Source organism: Mus caroli, chromosome 4 (assembly GCF_900094665.2).
Source record: "Mus caroli chromosome 4, CAROLI_EIJ_v1.1, whole genome shotgun sequence".
NCBI classification, from domain to species: domain Eukaryota; kingdom Metazoa; phylum Chordata; class Mammalia; order Rodentia; family Muridae; genus Mus; species Mus caroli.
In genome coordinates this window covers 13,555,886-13,567,689 of record NC_034573.1, presented here as the reverse complement: position 1 = coordinate 13,567,689, position 11,804 = coordinate 13,555,886, and the positions used below count along the sequence as shown (strand labels likewise).

The 11,804-nt window shown below is 36.5% G+C and overlaps 1 protein-coding gene across 2 annotated transcripts in view; it reads right to left on the bottom strand.

The window, feature by feature from the left end:
- Mmp16 (matrix metallopeptidase 16) overlaps nt 1-11,804 on the bottom strand; it is a 251,243-nt gene that overhangs the window by 72,080 nt on the left and 167,359 nt on the right. For both annotated transcript variants that reach the window (XM_029476386.1, XM_021160140.2), the window contains 2 exons: nt 3,572-3,733; nt 873-1,084 (listed from right to left, as the gene is read on the bottom strand). In XM_029476386.1, coding sequence (XP_029332246.1) covers nt 873-1,084; nt 3,572-3,733 — 374 coding nt within the window. The remainder of the gene's footprint in view (nt 1-872; nt 1,085-3,571; nt 3,734-11,804) is intronic.

Sequence of the window (11,804 nt, the reverse complement as noted above, 5' to 3'; positions counted from 1 at the left end):
CAAATCACCTAATTTTCCCTTGTTTTATATATATATATATATATATATATATATATATGTGTGTGTGTGTGTGTGTGTGTGTGTGTGTGTAATGTGTGTGTGTGTGTCTGTGTGTATGTATACCTATTTTCTCTTTGCATCTACTTTTCACTGGTGTTATTGATAATGAACTTGCTCAAGCACATTTTTTCAAATATAAAAATGTAATTTGATATTACATAATGGCAAATACAAATTAAGTATCCTGCCTATGGAACAAACAAACAAACAAACAAACATCCCAAGTTCTATCCTCTGGAAATGATGGAGGACTAGAGATTTTACAAGAGGGGAACCCCAAACAAAATCACAAAAGGAAATCAACAACGACAACGACAACGACAATGACAGCCAAGCAATGCAGTAATTGTCAGCTCTAATTAGAGAGACATTTTAAGATTTATATAGTAAGACATCTGAGCAATAGCATTCTGGGAAGTGGCTAAGCTGACGGGCAAATAGTCGCTATTAGATCCCATTCATGATTTAAATTCTGCTATTTTATCTCTTCCTAACATGCAGTACTTTCAACCTCATATTTCCAGGCATTTCAGCTCCTGCTGACAGAAGTGTATTCCCAAAATAGAATGTCATAGCAATCTTCTGCTAGAAATCGACGCCCATTTGCGCATGTGATTTTTAGGATGCTTTTTTTTTTTTTTTTTTTTTTTTTTTTTTTTTTTTTTTTTTTTTTTGACTCCTAACTGCCTGGAAGGTTGAGTAGTTAGAATGAATGAGAACTTGTTTTCTAAAACAACACTAGATACTTTATCTTCTCTAAAGTAAATAAATAAATAAATAAATAAATAAATACATAAATCAAGGTCTCCTACCTTGAAAACAAACATCTCCCTTCGAAGAATAGCTAGAGTGTTGAAGTTCCCATCACAGATGTTGGGTTTGGCTCCTGGATAGGAGGGTCTGCCAGTGGGAGGCCGAGGAGGTTTGGGCCTGTCATGTCTCCTTGGGTCTGCTGGAGGAACAGATCGGTGCGGGGGCACTGTCGGTAGAGGTCTTGTAGGTGGAGGGATCTTGTCAGGTGGACCTTTTGAAAACATGAGGACAGTGCTTGGCTCACTTAAATCTGGAATAGAGCTGGAAAATATGCTACAGAGAACAAGCGCTTGTCAGCAGAGAGCACAGACTAAGCAAAGCTAAGAGGTTGTTATGATAGTATATTTTCTGAAAACACAAACCCTCAAACCCACCCAACTGCTACCAAGGTTGTCTCAGACTGTCCTCATGAAGCTGGAGTCCAGCTCCTAGTACTGTGGCTTCTTTGTTAATTTTTTTTAGTGACTTTTATTTTATGGCTTCAACCCAGTCCCTTTTCGAAAGCTGCTCTCAAAAAACCTGTTTGGAAGTAGAATTTTCATGGAAAATAAGTAGATGAATGAGGATAAACACTAGATTAATAACTGTGAGCTCCATTCAACGGAAAACTGGACTTTGACAGAGGTTGATTCCATGAAAATATTTTCCAAAGATAAATACTCACAAGTGAAAGGTTATTTTACCATATGTCTCTAACTATATTTTATAAGCTTTTACTGATTTCACTATTTTGTTTTTATAAAACATCTTGATGAATAACTGGGTGTTTCATGTAAATACTGAATCTAAAGGGTCCACTGATTATCGTAACACTGGTGAAAGAGTAATGTAAAGTATTTCTAAAATGAGGGTTCCAAGTCGAGCCGAAGTTTACTCATTCAATTTGTGACAGATGTCAGCCATCATTCCTTAAGAGACTGATTCACTTACTCTTTAATAAATACAGAGCTGTCCACACTTAATATTTAGATATGGGTTGGATAGTTTTTCACAGCCCTAAGTCTAGACACTAATTCATGAGGTTATAAGAAAAAGACTTCCATTCAGGAGGAATGTCTGATGACACACACAGGCAATATATCTCTCAGCATTCAAGCTATTTGGATTTGTTTCTGTGACACGTATCAGTCCATCCAATGCATTTCAAATTTACTTTGACCCTAAGAGAATGATTGTGATTGTGCTACTAAAACTGAGAAACTAATGAATGCAAAACAAATTAGTTCACTTAAATTGCAGTTTGAAATGCAAATCATATCTTCTGGATACTGATTATAGGGACACTAATAGCACACAGTTATTTCTAAATATGAGAGCTTCATTTACTTAGTATAGTAAAGAATACCTACTATTGGTAAATTGTGAATGTCAAAATTTTTATGGTATGAAATAAATGTCTTTACTAAGGTAACTAGGTATACTGAGGAACTTATAGTCACAGTAAGTATTCATGGTAGTGTTTCCCCCTTTCTCTTAATTTGCATTTTCTGAATATATTCTGCAAGCAAAAACAGTACTAACTACCACCAACAAATGGAGTTTGTCATATTAGAGTCCATACTACATGTTGATAAACATAGTTGCTTACTTCCGTTCCTTTTCTGTTGACTTTCTTCATGATTTAATAATTATGCCTTGGTGGTCAGTAAGTTTTTATATTGCCTTTAAAAATATGTTTTCCATAGAAGTAACAGATGCTGGGAAACTCTGCTGCTAAGATCAAAGTCTAACATTACCAAAAAGCCATGAGCTTGGTGCACAACGATGATCCCCTTTGACAGTGAGACTTTCTCTTGTGTTCCTGGGGAATCCTGGACACCACTGCCTACCTTCATGTAGCTCTGCACCTGAGATTCCTAAAATGCCTCCCTATGCAAAGGAGTCATCTCAGTACCTTAGTCTTCAGCTTATGCCCTTTGCTTCTCCTGGATATCCTTAGCCTCTTCCACAAAACCATATAACCCTTGGTTCACCCAGAAAAACAGTCTATGTGTCCTAGGCCACCCTGAATAATAATAAAAAAAATATGCACAAGCTAATATCTCCTCAGAGAGCTGTTTCATTAAAGAACATCAGGAAAGGCTTTTGCCTAAAAGAGATGTAACACTAAGATGCTAGGAGAAAGCTTTCTCCCTTCCTGCCCTTACACACCTGGCACTCGCTCCCTGGTGGACCAGAATCCTGCAGAACCCCACCTGTTCTGGGTTCTGCTTCATCCTTTCAGTCCAACATGCAGCAAACTTTGAGATATCCTGAGAGGGAGAAGGAGGAAGATGCAAAACTCCAGCTGGCTCCCAAATCACATACCACAAACTGGAATTTTAAATACTAAGACCAGCTGTCAGTGGCTAAGAAAGTTTCAACATATTATGTGAAAATGTGACCTTTTAACTTTTTTATGAGTTTATGCATCTATTTTAATACACTACTACCTAAGTTTTAAATTGCACATTATTAGAATTTTTTATGAGTATACATTTGCATTAAATTCAACAAGAGAGCTCCATCAGTGATTAAGTTCTTCTGAAAAATCTATACATTAAGTTTTTGGACAACTTGACTGATGATAGAATTTTACAGAAGGATATTTTCATTCATATTTCTCTGCCTTATATATTTAAAGAATGTACTTCTAAGAAAAAAAATGCACAAGACTTCTGGCTACCACATAGGGTTTAGAAAACATAGTGGAACCTACCATATATCTTCTGGATGCCCTGTAAATCGTCGTTAGGAAGCTTGAAGTTGTCTGTTTCCATGTACTGATAAAATGGGGCCATGATAGCGGTGGGGTCGTTGGAATGCTCCAGTCCTAGAGCATGTCCCAGCTCATGGACTGCTACAAGAAATAAATCATTTCCTGTCAAATGAGAAGAATAGAAGATAAGACTATTTTAAGTGGTAGTCATGGAATTGAAAAATGCTACTTAGTATTAGGAAATTTTAACCCAAGAAAACAGAACGACACTCCTCACTCCAGTGATCAATATAGGTTTAAGATTGGTTTTCCTACTGGAATGTATTTTCTGTAAAGGGGTGATAGGGTAGTCACAAATGATTGGAAAGTAAAAGAATAAAAGTTTAAAAAGACCAGCAATACCAAAACACAGTTTCATTGGCTGTTTCTGTATCTCTCCAGTCATTAATGAAAATATACAATCTCCCATGTTATAGCTATTACACTTTTATTATTTTATTATTATAGTTACAGTTTGGACTCATGTTATTCTGACTCCTAGATGAGTTATAATATCTTACCAGAAATACAGGAACACTGTAACTTAAATTACCTATTTATTAGGTATCATACGAATCACATTTCTAGCATGAACTTGATAAGTATCAATTCTATCCAGGAAGAGGTTTTCTGACAAAAAGTATTTACAGTGGTCTCACCCTGCAAATTCTCACTTAAGTAAACTTGTACAGTGTTATCTATGTAACATGAGTGCAGGAGAAGCCTCAGAGTGACATTCAAACCATTACTCTATTTTTTCCTAACTCTCACCATTCTTTCATTTCCCTCCTTTGTCCTCTTCATTTTCATCCACCTTTAAAACTGTTATTATATATTTAAAGACTGACCTCACCCTGTTTCCCTAGGCTGACTTACAACTTCATCTTCTTCTTGTCTCAACCTCTGAAGTGTTAGGATTCAACCTGTAAGGCTTATTTCTATTTTGTTTCTGAGGGAAATGGTTAAAGCTATTGTAGAGGAAGTCCAACACTTTACATGGAGGTCTTGCTAGGAATGAAAATAAATTCAGTAAATATGATTTTCAGGAAAAGACCTTACCAACAATTTATATACTATAATACAACATAATGACTCTCTTCTGAGAATTATATATTTCTGGCACAAACCCAGGAAAAAACCAAGTAGTCTATCACAAAGGAACAAAAGAGGCCGTGTGCCAAATTCTCATGTGACACTGACATACTGAAGATGAAGAAGTCTTTGAAGGATGTTCAGCATCACTTTATTATAGAAGATACTATATTGAGTAGAGACAGGCAAAAAAAAAATCAAACCAAGCCAAACCAATACAACAAAAAACAAAATTAAGGGATTTAAAATCAGATACTATAAAGAACATTTTCAATTTAGGAAACATCTTTCCTTATAAAATTAACTAAACATGCCATACATATATGTATTAATTGTAATGGAAAACATTGTTTCTTTAAGAAAAGCTTACTTAGTTTTCTGTGGACGTTTCAAACATTTTAATCACAATTTCTTGTTTAATTTTTGCAATTTTTTTAGTTGGTCACTTATTATTGTTTTCATTTTAGTAAATCAGAAAAGGCGTTGGGATATTATACAAATTTCAATGTCATACAGTAAGGCAAAACAAGCATCCAGATGTCTCTCAGATCAAGTGCAGAGTTATTACTTTTAATCACAAAAGTAAGCCCCATGCATACAAAGATATTAGCTTATAGTATGTTATACCACGTGACTTCCTCCTTTGAGGGAAGCTAATTCAGCTGAAGTATTTCACTTAGAGGGATTTTATGAAAACTCAGGGATTATGCTATTCAATAGCTTCAGAAAATCTCTGAACAGATTCATTAGCCCTTTCTGTCCCTAACCGAGGATTGGGACGGGACACTTTTGGCCAAGAAGAGCTACCAAGAAGAGGCTCAGACCAACTGAGACACTTGATAAGACAGACCATCCAAGTTGACTAACCAAGCCTTTTGGAAGAGACACCCTTCAGTCTATCAAACTGCTTGTAAGTTATGAACTAAGGTCTTGGTTTACTGCAGCATTCAAGAGACTTCATGTATCCTGGGATGGGCTTTTGTTAATATAGCTTTTTAAAGGTATTTATGGTTTGCTTTTCTCCCATACTCACTATTCACCAAGCTGGACTTTAGCTTTATTGCTGATCTGGTCAGTCACTGATTCCCTATCTTAGATGAGCAGTGGTTTAAGTCTTCCACTGTCCTATTATACAACAGTATGTAATCTGGAAGTGGAAATAGAAAGAAAAGAAGATGAAGCACAGTGCCATTCTAGTACTCATAGTTGGAAGAACATGGAGGAGAAAACAGATATTCTGGTCAAAGAAATATAGTGAATAAAGCAGTTTTGAGGACTGTAAATGAAGGTCTAGTCAAGAGGGAGTCTATTCTCTAGTGTAAAATGGAACACAAGGATAATGTTGTTTAGCAAGGCAATAGTGATGAGGATTTATTTGTAACTTTTTTATTATAAAAATTTCTGGGGGCAGGGTGCAAACTAAATTGGAATTCTCAAGTTACTCAATGAGAAGACAGAAGGTAAGGAGAGTCCTGTGATCTTATCCACAATAGCAGTGCACTGAGGTCAGAGGTTAAGTAGGTAGACCCTATGTCCAACATAGAGTTTAGGATTAGCCTAAAGTAAGTTAAACTAAAACTTAAGAACTTGATTCATGGCAATGACAAGAAATTAATGGGGATGGAGAGATGGAAATATGGACCATAGAAGACAGGACAACTTATATCTGTTTCTGTTCAATTAAGTCCCTCTCACTTCTCCACTCTCTGTCAGTAAATTTCGTATCTCTGGAAACAAAACCAAGACCATTGGCACACAACTCCTTGTCCTGCCATTCTGAGATCACCACTTTTTTTCCCTTTATGACCTTTTACAAGTTGGAAAAATATAAGCTTGCATGGTTATTAGAGTCTCTGTTAAATATCTTTTCTTGAAGGTCCTTTCGCCATAAGGTCCTAGATAATCACTTTTTCAGAATTACTATCACAGAATAAAATTTCCTTGGCTATGAAGATTTTCTTTCAGGTCTGTTGTTCTCTTCACACTGTCCCAACCCTTATGTAATGATCCATCTACCCATGACAGTTTGTTATCATTGTCTGTTCACATATTTTCCTGCATATTTTGAGTAATTCACACCTATTCTGAGTACTATTTATTTTATTTTTAAAATTCTGAGGGCATTGGCTGCCTCAAAACAGATATTTAATATTAATATGTTAATAATAATAATTTTTCTATTTATTCAAACTCATTGAAATATACCTGTAGAGTAGAAGGCTAATTTAAAATTGAAAAGTAAAATAAATATGTTAATTCTACCTAAACATGGTTTGGCATGCTTCTTTAGATATCTTGTAAAGATCATGGAGGAAATAAAAATACTATGACAAAATCCAGGAAGGCCATGACCCTTAGGAAACTTTAGACACTGGAACAAATGTACCCATCACTTTCTGTTGCTCAAGGAATGGCAGCAAAGGTTTAAGTTTTTCAGATAATATACAGGGATCATGGAATAAAAGGAAACTGTGTTATGAAGAATCAGTTTAATTTCTTTATAGGAGGATTCATGACCATTGCAGGGAGCAAATATTGAGAACCCAGTCTGTGCATGGTTAAGAGACAAAGGTGATTTTAAAATAGAAGCCTATAGAATGGAACAGTAGCATGACTTTGGCAGAGGTGTCCTCTAATTAGAGAATTAGAAAAAAAGACAGAAAAAGGAGAGATATTCCTGAAGAGGTATGAGAGTATGTTTGAAGGTATGCAATTTGATCAGATTCCTAATGATTGTGCCAAAATTAATTATTTACAGGCAAGTGGAAAGCTTTGAAAGAACAAAATAAAACAAACAAACAAATAGCATCATTTTTTTTACATCTAAATCCAATTTTAAACACCTTAGTAGTTAAAATTTGCAAAATTTGAAAACAATGAGTTTGTTTCTCCAAACAATACTAAGTAGTACTAGCCAGCGGTAGAAGGGGTACTGCAGCTTTCACACATGCCTAGCTGGGCAACACAGAGGAACTATGGCTTGAACCCTACCCCAGTGGTGTGAAATTTAGAGGAAACTCTTCACAGGGACAGAACTTTTAATTAAATGAAGATAAAATAAACAGAGTAGCAAATACAATACAATGCAATGCAATGCAATGCAATGCAATGCAATGCAATGCAATGCAATGCAATGCAGTACAATACTGGCAGTCAATCCAAGAGTAGAAAACCCAAAGTGGCTCTAAATTTTACAGCAAAAGGTTGGATACATGTGAATGCATCAAGGGGGTCAGTGCTGGTGCTTATGGTGCTGGGCTCTCCCTGTCTTCATGTGGAAGGACAGATATGTCATCTTAGCCAAGAGTCCCAAAGTGGCTTCCCAAAAAGATTCTTGATATTATTCTTTAAAAGGAAAAATATTCAATCTTCACTGCTTTTCACCTTGTGTAGCAACTGGCCTTCACTTGCAAATACCAGGAGTCCAGTGCCTAAGTAAACATGTTGGAACCAACCATCCTGCACTTAGGCAGATAAATACTGCATTCAGCCATGCTCTAAGCTGTTGGCTAGTGGTCTAGCTAAATTATTAAAAGCACTTTAGATCTCACAGGAAAGGAGTCTCCTGGTCACTTTTTTCCTTGTGTTGCAAAAATAAATCACACAGACATGCAACTAAGTCATAATAGTCAAAATCAATTTGTGGCATGGATTAATCATGAAATTATTCAAATTTCTTTACAAAAATTATTTCCAATGGTAGAACTATCCCCTTGCAAAAGGAGTAAATATGGTTTTAGAAGAAAGTTGGCAGGATTATGATATGAATTTACGACCTGTAGTAAAAGGATGCTGCTTTAATCAGAACCATTTGCCAAATGTTCCAAGTAATTACTATTCCTCAGATGACTGGCAATAATGTAATTAAACGTCACTTGCAGCCTCACAATAGTCTACAAGGGTAAGTTGTTAAATACAACACCACCCTGTGATTTGAATTCTACTAGGAACAAAGGTTGTTGGCACATAATGAGGTTTAGTTAATCAGAATGCACCAGACCTCTTTCCTAATGCTGAAAATAATAACTGCTTCTGCAGTGTCCCATTCATTTATGCTATTTGGGCTTTTTCAATTGTAATATGCCTGATCTTATCAACAAAGGAGAAATCAGTCTCTCCATTCTGAGTGCAGAAATAGTACTTGCTGTTCTTGCAAAATTTTAAGTTTTGTGTGTGCCTTTCTATTGCATCTCTAATCTCCTTTCTTTTGTGTATTCCAACACCCTATGGAATGCAGAACTGGATATTATGAGAGATAATGCATCGTTTGTAATTTTCCTGTCTTAATTATGTCTTTATTTTATCTGAAGTTATTGCACAACTTTATCCATTTTTATAAGCTATTTCAACTGATGGCATGTCTTGAATATAAGAGAATGGTTCTAAAGTACTTCCTACATACAAATCTTTGAAAGCACATGGTCATATATCTTCTTAAACATTGTAGTACTAGCAGCATTTGTTCTATTCTCCTGTTTTATTCGATAAATTTGTGCTGTGTTACCTTCAAATATAAGTACTAACCAGAGGTTTACATTTCTCCCTTTATAGTGTCCATTTTGATAGTTAAATCATCTATGTGCACTGCATTCATCACAGTGTCTCTGGTACTTGAGTTCTCAAATCGATTAATTCTGGAGCCATCATGATGCAGAACTTAAGCCATTTCCTTGGACTCTTGCCAATATGGTGGAGCCTCATTGTTTCTTCTGTATTGAGCCAACAGCTATTGATTGATGTTTGGTGTTGACCAATTGGACTGGGCTGCCACTACTGATTCGTGTTTGATGTTTTGGACTGGACTGCTGATATCCTTACAAGGAAGGTTGGTATTGCCCCCAAATAACTACTTCTAAACAGGTTCACACCCACTTGTCCTATTAGCTATCTTTTTCACTGCCTCAGGTTCGTGGGCTAGAAGGGACATTGAAGCACTCTAGAACCCTAAATAAAGAAGATATAGAAAAGTCTAAGAGGCCTACTTGTCTGGTGCTATACCAGTACCATGCAGCTTTTATCACTATTGCTCTGTACTTCTGCTTTATGTCAGGCATGGTGATTCCACCAGATATTCTTTTATCCTTGAGGAGAGTTTTTGCTATCCTAGGTTTTTTGTTATTCTAGATGAATTTGCAGATTGCCTTTTCTAATTCGTTGAAGAATTGAGTTGGAATTTTGATGGGGATTGCATTGAATCTGTAGATTGCTTTTGGCAAGATAGCCATTTTTAAAATGTTGATCCTGCCAATCCATGAGCATGGAAGATCTTTCCATCTTCTGAGATCTTCTAGAATTTCTTTCTTCAGAGACTTGAAGTTCTTATTATACNAATCACGCCAAGGTATTTTATATTATTTGTGACTATTGAGAAGGGTGTTGCTTCCCTAATTTCTCTCTCAGCCTGTTTATCCTCTGTGTAGAGAAGGGCCATTGACTTGTTTGAGTTAATTTTATATCCAACTACTTCACTGAAGCTGTTTATCAGGTTTAGGAGTTCTCTGGTGGAATTTTTAAGGTCACTTATATATACTATCATATCATCTGCAAAACGTGATATTTTGACTTCTTCCTTTCCTATTTTTATCCCCCTTATCTTCTTTTGTTGTTGAATTGCTCTGGCTAGGACTTCAAGTACAATGTTGAATGAGCAGGGAGAAAGTGGCCAGCCTTGTCTAGTCCCTAATTTTGGTGGGATTGCTTCCAGCTTCTCACCATTTACTTTGATGTTGGATACTGGTTTGCTGTAGATTGCTTTTATCATGATTATGTATGGTCCTTGAATTGCTGATCTTTCCAAGACTCTTTTTTAAAATATTTTTTATTACGTATTTTCCTCAATTACATTTCCAATGCTATCTCAAAAGTCCCCCATACCCTCCCCCCCCACTCCCCTACCCACCCATTCCCACTTTTTGGCGCTGGCGTTCCCCTGGACTGGTGCATATAAAGTTTGCAAGTCCAATGGGCCTCTCTTTCCAGTGATGGCTGACTAGGCCATCTTTTGATACATATGCAGCTAGAGTTTTTTTTTTTTTTTTTTTTTATCATGAATGGGTTTTGGATTTTGTCAAATGCTTTCTCCGCATCTAAGGAGATGATCATGTGGTTTTTGTCTTTGAGTCTGTTTATATAATGGATTACGTTGATGGATTTCCATATATTAAACCATACCTGTACCCTGGTATGAAACCTAAGGTCAAATCTAAGTGGATCAAGGAACTCCACATAAAACCAGAGACAAAGAAACTTATAAAGGAGAAAGTGGGGGAAAGCCTCGAAGATATGGGCACAGGGGTAAAATTCCTGAATAGAACAGCAATGGTTTGTGCTGTAAGATCTAGAATCGACAAATGGGACCTCATAAAATTGCAAAGCTTCTGTAAGGCAAAAGACACCGTCAATAAGACAAAAATGCCACCAACAGATTGGTAAAGGATCTTTACCTATCCTAAATTAGATAAGGGACTAATATCCAATATATATAAAGGACATCATCCTGAGTGAGGTAACCCAATCACAAAAGAACTCAAATGATATGTACTCTCTGATAAGTGGATAGCCCAGAAACTTAATATACCTGAGATATAAGATACAATTTGCAAAACACATGAAACTGAAGAAGAACGAAGACCATAGTGTGGACACTTTGCCCCTTCTTAGAATTGGGAACAATGACCCATGGAAGGAGTGAGAGAGACAAAGTTTGGAGCTGAGACAAAAGGATGAACCATCTAGAGACTGCCATATCCTGGGATCCATCCCATAATTAGCCTCCAAACGATGACACCATTGCATGCAGTAGCAAGCATTTGCTGAAAGGATTCTGATATAGCTGTCTCTTGTGAGATTATGCCGGGGCCTAGCAAACACATAAGTGGATGCTTATAGTCAGCTATTGGATGGATCACAGGGCCCCCAATGGAGGAGTTCAAGAAAGTATCCAAGGAGCTAAAGAGATCTGAAACCTTGTAGGTGCAACAACATTATGAACTAACCAGTACCCCGGAGCTCTTGACTCTAACTGCATATGTATCAGAAGATGGCCTAGTTGGCCATCACTGGAAAGAGAGGCCCATTGGAATTGCAAACTTTATATGCCCCA